The following is a 22,536-nucleotide window of genomic DNA, read 5'->3' on the forward strand; positions in this document are numbered from 1 at the left end:
CATTCACAAAAAGCTTGTGTTGCCCGCCCGCAAATTCCTAAATCTAAAATTATTTTGTGTGTCAGCGGTTTGTTTATTTTCTTCATACCTATATCAAGACACAACTTTCCCTCATTCAGAAGGGCTGTATGGATATGCAACTAATACACATTATCAGTGTTCAAGAGCAACTTTAACTGCATGAATGTCACTATTCTTATTATTGTCTCTTGAAAGACACACTCATAGTATTTGACTACAGAAATATGGTTATTGCTCTTTTGCATTATTTAAACATCAACGTACTTTACAAAGAGATTGTTAGCTTATTGCAAATAAGGCTGTGAGCTAAGGGAGAATATATGATTATTTAAAACAGATTTACGTTTGATCAATAGAAAGGCTTACATGAAAATCTTCTTTTATTGCTTTCCAGTTATATACAAAAAATACTTGTTGCTGTTGAAATACGAGTGCCAATATTATGGAAACAGCGCTTAGGAGGAGCAAAAGGCCTTTAGACAAGGGAGCTTTATCTGCAATGGAGAGAAACAGAATGTTACTAAGTAAACATGTATCAAAAGTATATTGCACATTACATGTAACATGAATTCAATTTACTGGGAATAGTTCAAAGGGTTCTTGCAACACAAATGTGTGAACTGCAAATGTTCAGGTTTATAAACTTTTATGATGTTTTTTTGTCTCGTTAGTACACTGCTATTCCGTGAAAGAAAATCTAGTTTCTAATTTTTTTTTTTTCAAAATTCTTTATTTTTCATTTATTTTGAGAGTTTCCATAGTAATCATAAAGTTCAGAAACAATAACAATGCACATGAAAGTGGAGCAGTACATACATCAATTGTGATACTGTCTGAATCATCACGGTTTACTCCTGGGCAATGGGGAGAGATGTTTATACAATGCAGACAATTACAAGTCACCAGATTGCATGAAGGCAGAACCAGCAGTATTCTAAGAACCAAGTATTTCAATAGGTACATGTAGCTCGCCATTAAGTCTAATATAAATTGATATTTGTCTATGATGATTACTGGATTGTAGTCCTATGTAAGTTAAGAAAGAAGGTACTGAATACCCTCTACGTCATGTGCATCACCCATCAAGGGTGTAAAAGAAGTCTCTCTATGGGAAAGAACAAACAAGCAACCCTTTGATTCTCCTCCTTTGCCTCTACTTTAAGGTGACTGAGAAGGTGCAGTTCCCTATAAATTGAAAAATCTTTAAACAAAAGAGAATTTGAGAGGGTAACATGAGAGAGTGAACACGGACAGTTAGAAAGGAGTTTGGGTACCCGCCACCTACCCACCACATGGGAGGAGGGGGGAAAAGGATGGGAGAGGGGAAAAGGTGGGGGGAGAAGATGATACTTGGATAGGCCACTGTTTAGTTCTACATGAACTGTGTGTTTAGAAAGAAAATAAGTGGACTTATCTGTTTTTACAGATTACTCCTCCCTCCACAATTTATGGAAGGTGTTTGGAGCACCACAGACAGTTCCTAAATGTTAATCAATTATACATTCAGCTTTTAATTCATTTTATGAAATTACAGCATGAAATGGTTAAAGGGACACTATAGTCACCTGAACAACTACAGCTTAATGTAGTTGGTCAGGTGAGATCTATAGCTCCCTGCAGCCAATCTGATGTAAACACTGTATTTTCAGAGAAAATACAGTGTTTACATTGATTGATAGGAATACCTCAAGTGGCCGTCACTCAGACGGCCACCAGAGGGACTTCCTATCATGTATGGCCCTAAAAAGGCCATATACACGTCAGATGTATTAAAATACGTCTGACGTGTGCAGGAGAGAGAAGGCACTGTGTGCGCGCCTTCTCTCTCCTGCCTGTCAGCCGAGGAGAGAGGGCGCGCTAGTGCGCTTAGGACTTCATAGGGCGGCATATGAAGTATGTGCGCATGTGCGGCGAGGCCGCGCATGCGCACAAGGGAGCAATGACGCTTCCGAATGGAAGCGTCTGATTGCTCCCTGCTCGCGCCCGCCTATTTCATTTTGACGAAATAGGGGGCGTGGCTTCATGAGGCTCCCGGCGCTGGAACGAGGTGAGTAAAAAGGGCTGCCTAGAGTGTCCCTTTAAGCACCAGAATCACAACAGCTTAATGTAGTGGTTCTAGTGTAAGAGTCTGTCCCTGCACTGCCTTACTTATAAACAATGCCTTTTTTGAGTTTACATTTGTGACTAAGGCCACCTCTGGCACTCTAGAGGCCCTTCCTGGTGTGCTTCTGCAATCTTTGCAGGACTGATGCTTGGCATCTTACCGCTCAGCATGAAAACGTCAAAACCTCACTTTCACCAGACTTTCTGTGTCTGTCCAATCACAAACTTCCCAATGCAGCTTAATGAAAGGCTCTGGGCAATTGAGTTTAGTTTCACTGAGCTAAACAAACCAGGAAGTAACAGGTTGTCTGATTGCCAGCCAGGAGGTGTAACATGGTTAATTTCTAAAAGTGCCAAATCCTATAGAATTTTGCACTTTTCAAAAAAATGAAACACTCTTTACACCCAAAGTATTTGCAAGCTGAAGTGCTCTAGAGGTCTGAAATGTCCCTCTAAAGTAAGCATGTCAAACTCGCGGCCCACGGGTCGCATGCAGCCCACAAGGACCATCTTTGCAGCCCGGCGAGCCACAAGTACATGCTCCGTGTTATAGCAGAGTAGGCACCTGCTTTCCCCATATTGCAGGTGCCTACTCTGCTAACAATTACCCGGCCGGGGAGGATGGCCGCGAGGGAGCTCAGTGTTCCAGCTCCTCACTGCTCCCTCGCGCGCGCCGACATAAGTGAAGCCGGGCGCCGAAATATGACGTCATATTCCAGCACCCGGCATCACTAAACCGTGCGAGAGAGCAGTGAGGAGCAGGAAGGACCCCAGGGAGATGCCCCTATCGACTCCATAAGGTAAGGAGCAATAATGAAAAGTATGTGTGTGAAAGTGTGTGAGTCTGTGAGTGAGTATGTGTGTGTGTCTGTTAGTGAGTATGTGTGTGTGTCTGTCAGTGAGTATGTGTGTGTGTGTGTGTCAGCAAGTATGTGTGTGTCTGTCAGCAAGTATGTGTCTGTCAGTGTGTGTGTCAGTATGTGTGTGTGTGTCTGTCAGCAAGTATGTGTCTGTCAGTGTGTGTGTGTGCGTGTCAGTGTGGCTGTATGTGTATGTGTTTGTAAGTGTGTCTGTGAGTGTGTGTCTGTCAGTGAGTAGGTGTGTGTGTCTGTCAGCAAGTATGTGTGTGTCTGTCAGTGTGTGTGTCAGTGAGTATGTGTGTGTGTCTGTCAGCAAGTATGTGTGTGTCTGTCAGTGAGTATGTGTGTGTGTCTGTCTGTGTGTGTATGTCTGTCAGTGTGTGTGTCTGTCAGTGTGTGTGTCTGTCAGTGTGTGTGTCTGTCAGTGTGTGTGTGTGTGTCTGTCAGTGAGTGTGCGTGTGTGTGTATCTGTGTGTGTGTGTGTGTGTGTGTGTGCGGCCCACATAAACTTGAACCTTGTTTATGTGGCCCGTGCCACACTTTGAGTTTGACACGCTTGCTCTAAAAGAACTCTATTGGGTCAGGAACACAAAGGTCTATTCCTGACACTTTAGTGTTAAAAAAACATTCTAGCCCCTCTTGCCAAATAACTCGAAAGCTCACCTTATATCCAGCGCTGCACGGGTCCACTTGTGCTGACTGCGCCCCAATCCGCCACCTTGGTTGACATCATCAGAATTGAGAATCTCAGCCAATCACAATGTATTCCCATAGGAAAGCATTGGATTGGCTAAGACCGTCAGTTCTGATGATCTCAGTCAAGGAAGCACCTGGGTCTGAGAGTGGCCACTAGAGGTGTTCCTAGACTGTAATGTAAACACTGCCTTTTCTCTGAAAAGGTGGTGTTTACATTAAAAAGCCTACAGGGACTGACTATAATCACCAGAACAACTACATTAAGCTGTACTTGTTCTGGTGACTATACTGTCCCTTTAAGATGAAAATGCCATGGTGTCATAGTTGCATTTACATTGCAGTCATCTTTACATGAGGAATTTTCAAGTACTCCTAAGTCTGGCACAAAAAAATACATTTCACTGTAGTTTGAACGAAGATTTAGATGAAACAAAGTCAGAAAGGACATCCCACAACAAATACAAATCATTTTTCAAAAAAATCAGTTATCACTAAGTGAAAAAAATTATATATATATATATTATACATATGAACTTTCCATTTACTGTAGGCATTTTGTAAGTAAAGACAGAAGCAATGTATCATATCCTGGTATCATTCAGGAAGTGTGCGTGTGTGTGTGTGTGTGTTCTCACTGGCATTTACCAAGCCAGACAGGAAGTAACACTAAACTAGAAAAAAAATAAAAAAAGACAACCAAGCTTACTGGTCTTTAAAATGGCACCATGTCACCTTCCCCCCTGAAACATTTGTATTTCATATTCACTGTGTTAGAATTTCACTGAAAGTCAAACCCTAGCAAGAAATATACTGAGGCAAAGAATGGACTATGCCTGACATGTCTAGGCACTGGGTGGGGCTAACGCCATCTAGAAGGGTCAATCCCAACAGCTGTTACCAGTGACGGCTGCAGGATATTGGCTTTATCCGTGGAGGATTGCGCAGTCTTGCGGAGTCCTCCACAGACCTCCATGCTGTACACTCACGCAAGCAAGAGAGTACAGCAGTGCCATCAGCTCCTAAAACTGAGGTGTCAGGAGCTGAAGAACATCTGCTGGGAGAAGTTGGTGGCACCTGCTAGGTAAGATATTGGGTATTTGTAAGCAGTAACTAAGTTCCAAATATTATTTTATATACTTATACACTATATATAAGCATTAAAGACCACCCATCTTTTCCTTATATGGCAGTTTAATGCCTAATTTCAACAAAATTACACCTTGTTTTGCTTAAAGGGACACTATAAGCAGAATTGTTTTGATGTAAAGATCATGCCCCTTCAGTCACACTGTTCAATCCCATGCCATTTAGTAGTCAAATAATTTTGTTAACATAGCCCTAACCACACCTCCTATACATGTGACCTACACAGTCTCCCTGCACATTTCCTGTAAAGTGGGATTTAATGTTAGACTTCCTTCACTGCATAGTTTGTTTTATTTAGACTTTCTATTTTCCTGCTCTGTTAATAGTCTGCTAGAGCCTCTAGGAGCTACCTGTGTGTGATTAAAGTTAAAATAATTAGAGCAGGAGATAAAACCTTCGAAAGTATACACCATGTGCTTTCAGACCTGATTGAAACTTAAAACATTATTTCATGCAGGGAAAGTGTGAGTAGCAGGCATGGGTGGTGTGGTTAGAGTTGCATAAACAAAAAGAAAAGTGATTTAACTCTGTATAGGCAGAGAAGTGATACTGTCGGGCATGATCTATACACTAAAAATGCTTCATAAAGCTTAAAGGACCACACTAGGCAGCCAGACCACTTCAGCTTAATGAAGTGGTCTGGGTGCCAGGTCAGCTAGGGTTAACCCATTTTTTTATAAACATAGCAGTTTCAGAGAAACTGCTATGTTTATAATAGGGTTAATCCAGCCCTCAAAGCCTCTAGTGGCCGTCTCATTGACAGCCGCTAGAGGCGCTTGCGTGATTCTCACTGTGAAAATCACATTGATAATGCTTTCCTATGAGACCGGCTGAATGCGCGCGCAGCTCTTGCGCGTGCGCATTCAGCCGAATGGGAGGAGAGGAGGAGGAGAGGAGGAGAAGAGCTCCCCGCCCGGCGCTGGATAAAGGTAAGTTTTAACCCCTTTCCTCTCCCCAGAGCCAGGTGGGAGGGGGTCCCTGAGGGTGGGGGCACCCTCAGGGCACTATAGTGCCAGGAAAACGAGTATGTTTTCCTGGCACTATAGTGGTCCTTTAAGTTGACCCCCATTGGAAACGTGGAATGTGATCCAGAGGAAGATGGATGGTCACAAGTCATCAAAAAAAAGCAGAGCAGCTTCAATTTTTTTGCAAAGAGAGGCAACAGCAATATAAAAGACTGATGAAAACATGCCAAGACGCATAAAAGTGATGATTAAAATTTTTTTCCACCTAATATTAATTTACAAACTCTTCTTAAGTTAATACATTACTATTGTATTATTTAAAAATTAATATGAACTTGTTTTCTTTGCATTATTCAATGTTTGGTAACATTGCCTCTTTTGTGTTGTCATTTTTTGCAAATAAATGCTTAACACTTTTGTTTAATTCTATAAATTACTGAAAACACTTCTCCCAAACACATACCTATAAATAGTAAAACCAGAGAAACTGACTGATAATGTTGCATATGTCTCTCTTTAGTTACAGGAAGTAACACAATATGGATTTAAAATATTAAGTTTTTATAATTTTGAACGTATGGACTTTTAGGGGTTGACCACAATACATAATGATCAATATGTTAACGGCTGTCAGTAAGACTTTATTGGTTACGGAGCTTAGACTGTCCCTTTAAGACTACAGATGAGCCGCAATAAACTTCTCCATCTTTACTTTAGATTATGATAATCTACATCCAATAATATCTTATTAATTTCATATGCTTCAATATGTCAACATTTTTGACATGCTTGTTTTCCAAAAGAGTGGAAATAGATGAACACATCTCTAATCTACAAAGTACTGTACAGACTCTAAGACACTAGTATCTCATCTCATCTAAATACACACTGTGCAGCACTGCCCCAGGAAGCACCTCTAGTAGCCATATGAGGAGTGGCCACTGGAGGCATCACTAGGCTGTAATGCAAATACTGCCTTTTCTCTGAAAAGACAGGGTTTACATTGAAAAGCCTGCAGGGGCTGACTATACTCACCAGAACAAATACAATAAGCTGCAATTGTTCTGGTGACTATAGTGTCCCTTTAATAAAAACATCCCAGCACATTAGATTTCTGATTTCTCTGGGTACCTTTCACACATAATGCTGCCTCATACACAGCTTTAGGATCAAAGCATTAGATTGGATCTATATGAATAAAGAAGTCTATCACTAATATATGAATGCCCATGTAAATCACCATATAATTTTCTACTATATTAGAGGAAGCGGTCAAATAATTTTTTCTATAAATTCGAAGTTTCCTCTTTTCAAAAGGACCCAATTCTCCTTTTAGTCCAGTATGTCATTTTATATAGTCTGCAACTCACTAAAAGCAGTCTCTTGCCACTATTAAGTTACTCACAAAGGCCACTGGAACCAGTACTAGCGATCATGATGTCTCTCTGTGATTCTTGTAGCAGTCATGTCATACAGTAGTCATCAAGTTCTTTCTGTTCCAGGTGCAGATGTTACCTTGAAAAGCATATCCAGAGGGTCATACACAGGACAAATGTGCAACTATCTTGAAAAGGGTTATCAACTGGCAGGGTAAATTGAAATAGTGTTTAATACCAGTTTTGGAGGCAATAAGACAAACAAAATAAATATAATCAGCCAGACTCAATAGTCTCTAGAGCAGCGGTTCCCAAACTGTGCAACACAGGGGTGCCGCCGAATGATTATAGCACAGGGGAAACATTACTGTTCAACAGGGACCCAGTCGAGTGCCGCGGTCCTTTAAGACTGGAAACGGGCCCCTGTAATGTCAGCCAGCTGGGACGAAGTGACAGCCTGTCACTTCCTCCCAGCATCCTGCAGAGAGACGGCGCGGGACGGAGAGGAGCACAAAGAGCTCCAGACCCCTTTGCTCCCCCCAGCAGGACAAGGACTCCAAGCCACTCTCCTGGACACACAAAGTAAGCTAACAGGAGGGTGGCTGGAGATATAAAAAAAATCACTTGTGTCTGAGTGTTTGTATGAGTTTCAGTGTGTGTGTATTAGTGTAAGTGTGTATATTAGTTTGAGTATGAGTGTGTGTATGTGTATGAGTGGGAGTATGCGAATGAATGAGTGTGTGTATGCATGAGTGTGTGTATGTGTATGAGTGAGTATGAGTGTGTGTCAGGGTGTGCATCTGTGTGTGTATATATGTCAGTATGCTTCTGTGTCTGTGCACACATCTGTGTACATGCCTCTGTGTGTCAGGGTGTGTGTTTTTATGTCAGTGTGTGTATCTGTGTCATGGTGTGGGCATATATCAATGTTTGTGTGTGTCAGGGTGTATGTGTCGGTGTCTATATGAACTTGTGGGTATGTATTACATTCAGACACACCCCTGCAATCAAATGCAAACATTAGATACAAACACACCCCTGTATTAAAACATAATAAATATATACAGGCATCCCTTCAAACACCAACACTGTACATTACACTATAGCGCCAGTAAATGCCGCAGTGCTGTACAGATATACAACCTAGAAATTTTGACTTGGGGTGCCTTGGAAAAATACAGAAATATTAAGGGCGCCTTGAACCTAAAAAGTTTGGGAACCATTGATCTAGAGGAAATTATACAGTGAAAGACAATAAAGCCATTAAATTATACAGGATGTAGTAGGTATTGCCTAATGATAAATGACACTTGCATGTTTTTAGGTGAAAAAAAAAATATTTGACTAGTAAACTCAAGGAAGCAACAACTAAATAATGCTCGTCTAGTTGGATACGAATGGTACACAATTGTCAATAGAAAGTGGCTGTAAATAATCATGTAGAGAAGACAGATCCAAATATAATTGTCTTCCTTTACTCAGATCTATAAAATGGCATTACTTCTGCTTTGTTGAATGTTTGCACAGAGCCATGGAAAACTATATACTAATACACACATAAGCTCTAATTAGGGATTCATTTAGAAGCACTGACAGTACAGAAACTCGAATAAAGTGTTCATTCTACCCTCACTGACCCAATAAGAGAGAAATGTAATAAAGCAGCCCTGTGTCTGAAGCACTATTATTTTCAGAGATCCCTCTGTTCTTTAAAATATTTGATTACACCCTGCTTCGAACAGTATGAGCTGAGACACCTTCATGATGACAGGTGACACATCTCCTACCTACATCTTAACCAGGTTACTGTTAGAGAAGCACAGCCAGCAATAAACTGGCATACATGACTTTACATTTCTTACAATGCCATACACGTCAATGTTTGCTTTACTGGGCACATATATTATTCACATATAGAAGAGCAATAAATATATAAATATAAAAGTATATATATATATATGTGTGTATACTTTTATATTCTATTCCAGCAGAGGGTGCCCCATAAAACCAATCACTGTTATGGTGTCAGGTTTTACCAGGAAAAAGCTACAGAGGTAAAACACACACACTCACATTACCTACTAGCAGGAAGCCATTGCAAGGAGACTGACTTATACTCTGAGAAACTACCACTCCCGACAGGCACCACGCCGTGACCAACAAGCTACGGGTCGCCGCGACAGACAGTTCAATCAACGGTAAACGCGATGCCGTAAAGTGAGTCTCACACACGTGTAACGGCTGTTATGTGAGTGTTGGGTAGTGGAACTGCAAATCTGGAGGGTCAGCTAATAGTTTGTATCGACATTTATAGAGCAGAGACATTGACCCTCTAAGACACTAACATGCCACACATAGGATGGCACAGAGATATTGGGTTAAATCCTGGTCCTTCATGGGGGGGGGGGGGGTCATTTAATAAAGTATGTTGGGATGCAAATCATCATGAGATCTGTCATTATAAATCAGCTGAGAGGGACTGCCCTGTGAGCCAGTTCTGCCATAGGGCATACAGCTTATGAAGGGCCAGTTCCCATGTGGGTTTAGCAAGGCAGGGTGCTGTCCAGGGTACTGAATCACTAAACATAATAATAAGGGTGGGGGATATCTTCAGTGAATGGGGTAATAGGGATTAGCATGGCATGTGACATTTTACACCAACTTCGAATTCCAAGAAAAAACAGTCACCAGAGGAGCTTCTATGCCATCATTTATTTAAAAAAAAATTATTATTATTTTTTTTTGGGGGGGGGGAGGGTTTGAAGTAGTTATGGGGATTAGAGTTTTCCTTTAAGACAATAGAAGACAAAAGTTACTCAGACATGAACCAGAGGTTGGAGATGGAGTTCCCTTTTCACTGAAATCTGCTCAGTACTGCGGAGCTAATATTACATACTTCTATTGCCATCTAGTGGTAATTTGCATTTCAATGCACAATACATACACTATTAGAATATGTGGTAGCATGTGATTAAATCATTTCCTTTATTTAAAACAAAATGTCACAAACAGAGGCAAGTATCATGATTCTACTTTCCTTTTTGTTAGTCCTCAGCCTTAAGGTCTTACTCTCTAGCCCCTTTGCCCTCTCTGCTTTAGGAAGTGGTCATGGTGATTTGTATGTGCAGAGGTCATTTATTCATGTTCACAATCAGAGATAACCTCAGTTTTGTGCTGGGCTTGTTACACCTCTGGCACACAGCCCGGGTTCAGATTTAGTACATCTTGCCAATTTCATATGCAACATACATCAATAAGACTCTTTGCAACTATACAAGATCTTGCTTATTTTGTGTTTGCAATTTAGTGCACCGCTACTACCTCTAAATGAGTGTCATTACCCTTGTGCTGTCTGGACACCAAACCCAATATCATGTTTATTAAACACTGCCTATTGGCATCATAATTGGCGCAAGCTTATGGCAGCAGCACCGGGGTTATTTAAGGCCATGGTTACCAATCATTTGTGCCAATTCATTCTGAATTGTGGTGTGTATATTCTGGTCTGGACTCAGCTTTGCTTTTTGACTGCTCCAACCTGAAATCCTTGACTTTTGCTCTCTTTAATTGGCTCTGTTTAATACTGTGTCCCTTGACTTTGGCCTGCTTCTGTTAACTTTCTCTTAGTTATACAGACTGTATTCTATATTATCATACATTAAGCCCAGCCACCCTAAAGACCGGTTATATATTTGTCTTTTTGGTATAGGATACTATTGGCTCTATGTTTGCATGTTCGGAGGATTCTGGCGTTGACAATAAGTGAGTCAATCTATTGTAGCTTAACATCTTTAAAGGCTTGCTTGTTATGTAGACATTATTCTAGAACGGGGGTTAAAATATTGCTTATGATTTTTATATGGTTTTTATCACTGATATCACATAAACTCAAAAAGAAACTGAATCAAAAGAAAACAGAGAAATTCCATCCTTCACAATGGAACCAACTCATTAGTTGGCTAGTTAGATAACGTATTAGGAAGCCTAAATGAATAATTTTATTGTATATTGACTTGTTTTCGCAAAGTGCCTGAATCTTGGGACAGAGGCAACATGTTGTCTCGCATACTTCCATGCTTCGCAAAATATAACAATTGATTTTATGACCTTTGTGAAATATCTAGTGCATAAGAAGGCATTTCTTCCCTTTAAGATGAATTGGAGTCAATTCTGATGACAACATGCTATATCAATTGTCAGTTAAGCAACTTTAATGTATTTTTATCATTCATTCTGAATCTGAAACTAACAGTAAGTCCCACAGGCAGTGAATGCCTTCAATTTTGAAGTGTCTGTATAGAAACTTATATTTAAAGGCTGATTATTAGATGCATTTGTTCTCTCTTTTCTGTACTGAAATATGTTAATTATAATCCCTGGGGTGTCTCAATTTATTGGTTAAAAATCAGCTTTGCTTAATAGGGCTGACACTTCTTGATCTAACAATAATTTGCCTCTTTGTTAGATTCCTATTATCTGTGAAAATCTGTACTTACAGGATTTGAAAAAAATAATGTTTCAAAAACCTTTACACAGTGCAGTAAAATTATATTCTCTCTTCTAGATTTTCTCTATTTTTTTGCATATTTGTCACAGAGCATGGTTAATGAAATTTAATATAAGGCAATACAAATCCAAATTAACACACAATTCACTTTTTAAATGTTAGTTTTATTTATTGACAGAAAAAATTAGCCAACACCAAGTGGACGTGACTGGAAAAATAATTGCCCCCTGAACCTAATAACTGCTTATGTCCCTTTTATCAGCAGCAACTGTAACTAATTACTTCCTACAATTAAGGGAAAAGAGAAGAGACGTAGTTTATCCCATTGTATTTGCAGAATGGCTGGCTGCAGGGTATAGGATGAAGAGCTTTGTAGAACATTTGGCATTGGGCAAGGTACACCATGACTTTGCATTCAATTAAATCCAAGCACATCATCACACCAATGCACATAACATAAACTACTATTGATATGGCACACACAAAAAAACTACATATATTAACACAGACATTGCACCCATACACATACACAGACAGTGCACTCAAAATACTGCCCATGCCTGTTACGGAATGAATATTGTGAACACGTGCAGGGTGGTATTATATAGGACCAACTGAGAATTTCTCTTGCCAGGGGATGGTGTGTACCTACCTGTTTTTTCTTTTCCTTCCTGTCCCCTTTTTCTCTCTCTTTCCTCCCTTGCTGGGGATATTTTTATCCCCCTCGTTTATGCTGTTGATGCTGGATGTAAAAGAATCAGAATAGTGCAGTCATAAGACACTGGTATGCAATGGTGTACTGGATAGCAAAGGCATTTTAACAGGGTACTAAGCTGTACTTATCTTCTACCGGACGGGGAGTAAATGCACAGTTACTGTAAACTCTTTCATTTTATTCATTTTTACTTTAATGCCTCTGTTATTTTGTTTTTCTTAAATTTTTCTTGAATTAACTTAAAACATGGCAGTTAGGGATAAAGAGGAATCTAATACCATGTATGAACACTGGTTGGTTCTTGAGCGACCATGAAACAACAAATGATACCGCACTCAATAATTTTGAATATAATGTTCTATTTAATAATTCATTAATTTCATAACTATAGAAGTATTTGAATATGTACAGAAAAGAAAATATTAATTTTGTGGGGATAATATATCCTGTGACAACCAATGTTACTCCATGTATCTATAAAAAATCCCTACAAAAGCCGACTTACTTATGTACAAGAAATGCTAAACTGCATTATATTATTGGAGAGCCCCAATTGTTATATGAAAGATTTTGACAAAAAAATATAATAGCAAAAAGTGAGAAAGATATAAAAATGAAAAAAATGAAAAAATTGAAAAAATAAAAAATGTATATACAGTCCCAGTGTGTACACACTATTGTATTCAGGTGGATCTCACCAAAGTTTTCTGTTAGAAAAAGTCCTGTTCCAGGTAGAGTTATGATATCCACAATGTACTATCCTCACAATGATCCTGTCCTTCCTTGCTGAGTGAGGTACTGGGCGTCTTCTCCCGAAGTCTGTGGAGTGTTAGGCTCTTCAAGTCTCGGTAGAGTGCTGGGCTGCACGCTCGGGACCTTAATAGCCCCTTCGATGGCCCTGTGCATGTAAGGAATGAGAAATATGTTCATGTTTATATCCTGTTATGGCGCGCCCGCTTAGTCGCGCGGGTTGCGCCCGGATGACGTCATGGCGCACACGCCATGTGATACTGGCGTGCGGCTCCTTAAATGCGCATGCGTGCTAGTCTCTTATTGCGCATGCATAACCCTTTGAATGCACTTACGTGTATGTCTCCAATAAACATATGTTTGAGACAAAATGCTATAAAGTAGGGATTAAAGGGATGCCGTCCGTCATCCATGGAGTTTATTAACAAAATAAAACAATTCCTACTGTACCTAAAAATGCCTGTACAGAGGAATACAAAACCACAGTGTTCCATCCTATATATATGTGTAAAATCATAAAAACAAACATGAAGTATTTAGATTAACCTACTAATTTAGCAGGATACAAAAGAAGGCTGATGGAATACAGGAACACTAGCCCCTGTTTACTTTAATGCCTCTGTTATTTTGTTTCTTAAATTTTTCTTGAATTAACTTAAAACATGGCAGTTAGGGATAAAGAGGAATCTAATACCAGGTATGAACATTGGTTGGTTCTTGAGCGACCATGGACCAGACCTGTTTTTTCCCAATGTCACAAAAATATCATCACTGTTTATTACATGGTTTTGAAAGTCTTTTTTTTTTTTCTGTAACCTATCATTGTAAACTGACTTTTTTATTATTGTACAATGTACTGCTTCTTTCTTATTTTTTGTAAATCTGTTTATTAAGACATAATAGTCAGCTAAGAGTTGGCTCGCAGGCCAGACAAGGGAACAATAATTCCGGTATAAATCAAAGTGAACATGAGAGTTTCGAGATCCAACATAATACAATTAAACATGACTCTAACTTTTTAAGGTCTGGAGTTCTGAATATTGATCAATTGACAAGTCCCGTGTTTCCCTTCCCCTAAATGGAAGTGTAGTGAACGAGCTTCGTCCTAGAATGCCATAGTAATGTATGCGTATATGTATGTGTGTTCACTCGTAACGTACCGCTACTTTTGGTTTGAACATAGCCTATGTTCGGGGCCCACCTATGTTAAACAAGACTTAGTGTATCAGATGAACAGTCGCCACCTTAGAAGGTATGGATTAGGCCGGATAACAGTATAGTAAAGGAAAAGAGATCAATGAGTCTCGAAGTTAGCTTCACGTAAATTCGGGCAAGCGGAGATAGAATGGTGAGCTACGGCCGGGAGCCCCATCGAGTCATCTGTGCATTTGATAGTGTCAAGAATGGGATCTTTTCTGTGTCCTGGGGTGCGTGTGTGAGGAGCTATCATCTATCCAATGGCGCTTAGGTACCCTTTGCTGTTTAAGTTATAGGCCCATCACTCAACACTCCCATGTCATGGAACCTCAACCCAAGGTGTCCATGTGCAAGTACCTATAGCAGGGAGCCCATTCCTAGTGCGGGTGCCGACTCTTCCCCCGCAACAATCATCTGTAGCAGAGCTTGAGATTTGTTCACTAGCCACCTCCACCCCCACATCGTTTGGGTTACCCACATGTAGTGAGGTCACATTATTATCTATGTCCAGTCGGGGGCGACTGTCTCTATTGTGCGTACATGTAGTGGGCACCTGTCAATCTAGGAGTCATGGTGTCGGTGAGATGGAGTTAATCTTGTACTGCTTCTTTCTTGAACCATAGCATGCAAGAATTTTCCATGGTATCTATGTTTTCTTCCCGACTGTAAAATTTGTAAATAAATAATTTTTAAAACAAATATTACCCCTGCTTTCACACACAACAATTCACCTATTGTAGCGTTACTTATCTTATCCGGGGGCTGGCCGCGGTCCTCTCTTCAAGGCGCGCGCGGTCCTGCGGCTGCACAAGCCGCGCGCGGCTCATCCGGCTCTCCTAACAGGAAGACGGGCAGTGACCGCGAGATGCGGTCACGTGTCCCGCCTGAAGCTAAGAGCGCGCCGCGAGTTTCGGGCGCGCTCTTAAAGAGACAGTGGGAGCCTAAATTGCAAAAAGGCTCCCATTGGCTCCTGTCATGCCAATCACCCCATACACTTACCTTTTGGGGGTGTGGAAGTGACAGGAGCCAATCACATTAGTTTGGAGGCTACTTATACTTACCCTTTTCCCTTAGTTCCTTGCCCTATCGTGGTTTCTGCTACAGTTCCCTTTAGCGCTTGTTGTGTTCAGTTGTGTTCCTCCGTATTTGACCTTGGCTTTGTATTCTGACTTCGTTTTCGCTTTATCCTTGTCTGTTCTGTTTGCCGGCTTGCTGATTCCTGTGTACCAGACCCCGGCTAGTTCTCGTTTACGCTGTCTCTTTGTGCCCTTGACCTGGGATCGTTCCTGACTCTGTACTTCTCCTATATACGTCGAGTCCGGCCACTCTAAGGTCCGGTAGACGTATCTCTCCTCTGTGCTGTCTTCTGTTTAGCTGGATCCTGCGTGTAGGGGTATATTCTCGTTACACCTATGTACTCAAAATGACACTTGAAACAAAAGTCCAGCAATACTCATGCAAATACACAGAAACGCACCAAACATACTCAGTCCAATACAACATATGTGCACACATGCATAGCCATGCAAGAACATCTTTCGCTCTCCCTTCAAGTCAGTGATATCCACATTATTCCATTGTTGCAAGCGCACTGTCTTGGCGTTATACTTGATTCTGGCCTCACCTTTGAGCCTCACATCCAGTATGTTACCAAATCCTGCAGATTCCATCTTAAAAACATAACCCGCATCTCTTTAGGAAAGCTTATGGTCTCCCAAAGTAACCTCTACCTCACATACCTGTCCCTTGCTCTCTCCTAAAGGGCAGCACTTTACTCTCTCCTCCATCTCTGCTTCACTCCCACCTGATTTGATTGCTCTTTCCTGTCCTATTGTGTTTTATACCCCATCTCCTATGGACTGTAAGCTCGTTTGAGCAGGGCCCTCTTCAACCTATTGTCCCTGTACATTTTCTTGTAATTGTCCAATTAATAGTTAAACACCCCCCCCCCCCCTTATAATATTGTAAAGCGCTATGGAATCTGTTGGCGCTATATAAATGGCAATAATAATAATGATAATAACATATGCAGCCAATCTGTCACACTGATAGAGAAATATAGCCATGTTCACAGTGCCATACAAAAATTAATGACAGCTTTGTTAAAGATTCATAGGAAGTTGAAATAATATGAGAAAGTGCTTTTTGGGCACAAAAACACGTAAGCATCTCCCTCCTTGTCATTGTCCCTTCCCCCGCATGAACTGTAATGTATACTGTTTGGTTTTAGAAATAACTGAATAAAGCTGAGATTTTACTTACTTATTCAAGCATAGAGTAGTTCCTAGAGTAGTTGTTTGGGATCCAGTTTTACTGTTCTAACATTACAGGTTTACAGACAGACCAGTTTCTGAAAGAACTTTTTAAAAAGGGATAAAGCATACATGCAGTGGTGATAACTTTAGGCAGACCCGCATGGTATGTAAGCAAGTGCCTGATTCACACATTTTTCAGTACCAGTTAAAAATCATTTTGTGCATTTTGTAGAGTTTAGCGAGTGCGAGATACCTTATAAATAGGGCTATGGCTAAAGATAGCATAGATATATCACATTCTGCAGGACTAGATATTATCTGTATGATTTTTGTACATAAAGGATTGAAACAGTAAAATGTGGTTGAAATTGGGTTGTGTAACAGAGACATAGGACCCGGTCTTTACCAGTAATACAACGGAGGACGGCTTAATGAAATTGGCTCTACCAAATCTTTATCGAACCTTAAGACCAATTGCAATCATTATTTTGTTCTATTTTAATCTACTAATTATTAAATGTTATATGTTCTAGGTAATGTGACATTTCTATACAAGCTATAGCAGCTGGTCTGGATATTTAGGAAATAGTTTTAAATGAAAATGTCATCAAACAAGTGTAGCAATTATCTTCTCTTGATGGAAACATTTGATGCAGAATTGATAAAAATGATATCTGTATATTAATTTGCAATGCAGTTTTATTAGTAATGTCAGTGAATTATGAAAATATATTATCTGTACTGCCCTTATTCAGTCAACTTTATCCATTTATCATCTAACATTACCTTTTCCATCTTATCTGTTGTGCAGTAAATGTTTTCAGGTTTTTATCCTTATGCACAAAGAGCACGAAAGTAGCCATGGTGGCCTTCGCATTGATGCTTAAATGCTTCAATAGCATGACGAGAATCTCCATGGAAAGGATACCCAGTAGCTGTGGATATAAATGATAAAGCTGAAAGTCACATTATCTTGATTTTGTAGCAACTCTTTGAAAAAAACAAAAACAATCAAAGGAAATCTAGAAATCTCTATCTAATTAAAACAATAGGTAGTGAATGTGTACTTGAAAGTTCATAAGAATAGTAAACCAAAAAGCTGGAGATTGCTTTTGGACAGTTTTTTGTAAGGACAACTAGATTGGAGATGCCACAACACATTGTTACAGGTTACTGGCCTTTAACGACTCTGGATTGCAGGATAAAACTTACCAGGAAAGGTTAAAGGATCTTAACATGTATAGCTTGGAGGAAAGACGAGACAGGGGGGATATGATAGAAACATTTAAATACATAAAGGGAGTCAACACAGTAAAGGAGGAGACTATATTTAAAAGAAGAAAAACTACAACAACAAGAGGACATAGTCTTAAATTAGAGGGACAAAGGTTTAAAAATAATACCAGGAAGTATTACTTTACTGAGAGGGTAGTGGATGCATGGAACAGCCTTCCAGCTATAGTGGTAGAGGTTAACACAGTAAAGGAGTTTAAGCATGTGTGGGATAGGCATAAGGCTATCCTAACTATAAGATAAGGCCAGGGACTAATGAAAGTATTTAGAAAACTGGGCAGACTAGATGGGCCGAATGGTTCTTATCTGCCGTCACATTCTATGTTTCTATATGTTTCTATGAGAGGGTGAATTTTATGAATATATATCATGCTTACATATTTACTGTCTAGATATTCACGTTGTGACACACAGCTTTAATGACCATCTTTAAATGAGACACTGCAACGGATCAGACTAAACACACACAGCTCTGTGTTAAATTCATTTTTATTACAAAAAAACAGACTGTTAGAAGGACATTAGGAAACTTTTATTTCTTTACTAGATGTATTACCTAAAAAAAAAACAATAAATAGATTTGTCACATAGAGATTTTACTAGGCTCACAATGTATTATTAATATAATGTAAAAATTATTACACTGTAATGTAAGACCCATAATGACGAATCTGTGTCAAGGGCTGGAACTTCCCAACCATTAATGACGTGCCCACATCAAAATTTGCAGTTAAGCAACATTTCAGATACCTGTTTAAAATACAAGGGCACTTACCAATAATGACACATCAGTGACATTTTGTTCTCTGCAGACCAGGAACTCATCAAAGTCAAAGTCTCATCTGCGTCAAATTCAAATTCAATGTCTCATCCAAGTACAGCACCATTATTATTAGATCATACAAGCATCATACTGAACATCATCCATCCTAAAGTGGCACAAGCCACAATCATTGTGCCGTTTATCTTAATTAAATATGAGAATAAGGGTGAGCAAATAGAATTCCTTTTAAGAAGTAAAACCAATACTAATATATAAATGTATAAAAAAGCAGCTATACACACCAGAAACTTCCTTTTAAATGCCTCAAAAACAATGCATATACAAAATGTCAGCGCTTTAGTAGATAAACCCCTAGTTGCACAATCAGGGTTGTCCACTGTGGCGGAACCAGCCCCACCACTTGTGCCTGGAGAGGACTGCTTGCCAGCCTCTTGTCCTTCGACAATGGCCCTGGGATGTATTTCCCTTCTAGGTACTGATTTGGGCATATTGTATTTTATTATGCTGCTGCTGGCCCTTTAAGAACCATCTGGGGACATACTGTGGAGTAACTGGGTGGCCACCATTTCATGTATCAGAGACACATGGTGAGAACAATGGATGAAGCACATGGTGAGAACAATGGATGGCGGACATTTTAACTCACAGACACTGTTTGGACTTTTCTACACGGTGGCATCTCGCTGGTATTTGGTGCACAAAGACATAGTGCAGTAGTTTTAAACTATACAACAGGGGACACATTATACAGTAATTATTTTTCATATAGCCTGCATATGTTCTGCGGAATCTGCATTAAACTGTATCTTCCAAACTACTGAACGGATCTGGGTGAATTTGGACCCAGATCCCCCGGTTCCGAGGATATTTTTATGGGGTTATTGCATGTTTTGGGGTCCCTGTGATATGTTTTATAATACTGTATTTCTCTGCCTGTGATAATTATATTAACCATTGTGTTCAGTAATCATATCACAGGCAGAGGGGAGGATTTTGTGTGGGAGTGTCTGTGTGTATTGTATGGATTGATTGGTTGTTCTTTAAAACCCTGTGGCAGTACTATGTGTGTAGATTGTGAATAAAAGAGGCTGTATGTGCCAGTACAGTCAGTTCTCCTTGATCTCAAAACGAAGTGTCGTCTCGTTATTGGGGGAATTGGATTGTATGCTGATTGCCAGGAGTGTAAGCTGATTGTAGGCTTTTCCTGTTCAGCTGTTTACAGCATTCATATGCTTGAGAGCATTTGTATGCTTGTCCGGTTCGGTGGTTGTGGTGTCTGCTTCAGTGCTTGGAGTCCTCAGGAAGCGCTAGGAGCATCCTTCAACGGAGGTACCCAGTCGGGGTGCCCGTCGATCCGTTACATCCACAAATAAATGAGAAAATAAAAAGCCAGAAGGAACAGGCGAAATGTGTTGAAGCGCGAGCAGTACGATTTTCAAGCTTGGCAGAGGAGTAGCTGCATCCAGCTTCGATGTTCTTCCGGATGATGATCAGTGAATCTCGGCTTGTGTGAGCAGCCCTAACCCGTACAACAAGAGGACCGAGTGGTAAAGTGTCCAAACTACTGTGCACCAATACTTTTTCTGTGGTTTCTTGGAGATGAATGCCACACTTTTTTAATGTAAGAGTTCCATTTAGGGGAGTGTGGTTTTCCAATAAATACAGTGTTACAATATTTGTATTCTTTTTTATCCTTTAAGGTGTTTGGACACATTTTTACATATTGCATTCAAGGAGTGTGGATTTCAACCTTTGGGAAAATACCCCCACACAGATTACCACGAGACTCTTTGACATTATACTGTATGGTTTTATTTTAATTAGTTGGCGTCCTCTTTGGCATAGTGAGCATGTCCAAAATTGACCAACTATGACACAAGTGTCTGGTCCTGTACACACCCCTTCTAAATTCTAGACAGTGTCCTTATGTGAACTCTAGGCCCTTAAGCACCGTAATCTGATCCTTATTGTTATTCCAGTGTATCAGACCCTGTTTGCTCCTGACCCTGATCCTGGCTTACTCATTGTCCCAGTATTCAAGTGATCCTCTATAGCAGACCCAGCTTGTACCTAACACTGACCTTGCCTTGCCCCATTGTAGGCATGTGCATGGGGAAAATTTTGGTTCGGTACGGCATTCCGAAATTCGGGATTTTCGCACTTCGGACCTTCAGCACTTCGGAAATTCGGCAACTTCGTCACTTCAGCACTTCGGTCCCCCCCCATTAGTATTTAGGGCCCCCACCCACCGCTCAGAGGTGGGGGCCAGAGGGGAGGACATTAGGTCCCCCCCTATTCTGATTTAGGGCCCCCACCCGCCGTTCAGGGGTGGGGGCCCAGGAGGAGTACAATAGGTCTCCCCCCCCCCCATTATTTTACATTAGGGCCCCCACCCACCGCTCAGGGTGAGCAGCGACAGGCTTTAAGGTTTAAGGAAGTGAGCAGCCATCTAGTTGGAGATCGATGAGAGGCAGTCAGAGACACGAGTCAATATGGGTGGAGAGAGATCAGGAGAGGACAGGTAGATTTGCGTGTCATCCGCATAGAAATTTTATTGGAAGCCAAAGGAGCTGATGGGTGTCCCAAGGGAGGCAGTCTAGATAGAGAACAGTAGGGGACCAAGGACAGAACCTTGGGGGACGCCGACAGAGAGTGGTTGGGGGGAAGAGACAGAGTCAGAGAAAAAACACTGAAAGAGCGCTGGGAGAGGGAGGAGCACCAGGAGAGAGCAGTGTCCCGTAGACCAAAATTACGGAGAATGCAAAGAAGCTGTTGATGATCAACAGTGTCAAAGGCAGCAGAAAGATCAAGGAGAATTAGGATAGAGTAATGGCCGCCAGATTTAGCAGCGATTAAATCGTTGGATACTTTGGTCACAGCCGTTTCGACAGAATGACCAGCGCGGAATCCAGACTGAAGGGGGTCAAGCAGAGAGTTGGATTCGAGAAAGTCAGTCAGTCTGATGTACACAACTCTCTCGAGGATCTTGGAGGCAAATGGCAATAGCGAGATAGGGTGGTAGTTGGATGGGGAGTTGGGGTCAAGGCTGGGCTTTTTCAGAATTGGGGTTACAGTTGTATTTTTGAAGGGAGAGGGAAATGTGCCAGAGGAAGGGATTAGAGTATTCACCGGCAGACTTCTCATTATTTCTCTCTATATATTGGTGTGTCTATATATTTATTAGTATAATTAGCAGTTATTTTTGCATAAATTGAAGAGCGCTCTAAATAAGAGATATGTTAAATAAGTAAGTCATACTGATCATATTTTGATGTAAGCGATAGTACAGAGAAATAGTTTGAATTTCAAGAAGTAGATTTTCTGGTTATACATATATGTATCCGAGAGACAATGGGGTAAAGGTCCAAAGGTAAGGCATATAATGAGAGTAAGGTTTAAGGTGAAAGGGTAGGAAAGTTACACAAGGTGGCTGAAAAGTCAGGATAAGGGCTCAGAGGCAATCTTTTATTTTTAAAACATTTTTACAACGAAGACAATATAAGGTATAGAACAGATAATTTGAAATTGGCAAACTAAAAGACCTTGAAAGTAAAGTGATGCCATATTAATTAAAGGGATACTATAGGCATTGAATCAACTTTACCTTAATTAAGTAGTTTAGGTTTATACAGGGCCATCTTTAACGCGGGGCAAACAGGGCAACTGCCCTGGGCCCAGTTACTCCTAGGATGGGCCAAAGCAGCTGCACCGTTTGCCCACTACCTACAACAATTTATTTTTGGCTCGCCGATCCTAAAATAAATTGTTGTGGATAGTGGGCTCGCACACTAAGAAGGGCCCATCGGGTGGCCCATGCATTTAGGGCCAACCTATGGGCCCCCATTGCTTTGTGGCAGCATTGGAGAAA

The 22,536-nt window shown here is 40.6% G+C and overlaps 1 protein-coding gene across 2 annotated transcripts in view; it reads right to left on the reverse strand.

Annotated features, from left to right (window-relative positions):
* The window catches only part of UBAC2 (UBA domain containing 2), a 162,392-nt gene extending 153,084 nt beyond the window's left edge, over positions 1–9,308 (reverse strand). Inside the window, exons 1-3 of one of the 2 annotated variants that reach the window (XM_063425460.1) lie at positions 9,250–9,308; positions 7,197–7,306; positions 388–515 (exon numbers count right to left, since the gene is read on the reverse strand). In XM_063425460.1, coding sequence (XP_063281530.1) covers positions 388–515; positions 7,197–7,227 — 159 coding nt within the window. In that variant the 5' untranslated portion in view covers positions 7,228–7,306; positions 9,250–9,308. Of the gene's footprint in view, positions 1–387; positions 516–7,196; positions 7,307–9,245 lie in introns of both variants that reach the window. The other variant, XM_063425452.1, reaches the window with a different exon arrangement.
* Between the last annotated feature and the right edge of the window lie 13,228 nt (positions 9,309–22,536).

This window comes from Pelobates fuscus, chromosome 1 (genome assembly GCF_036172605.1).
Source record: "Pelobates fuscus isolate aPelFus1 chromosome 1, aPelFus1.pri, whole genome shotgun sequence".
Taxonomy (NCBI): Eukaryota; Metazoa; Chordata; class Amphibia; order Anura; family Pelobatidae; genus Pelobates; species Pelobates fuscus.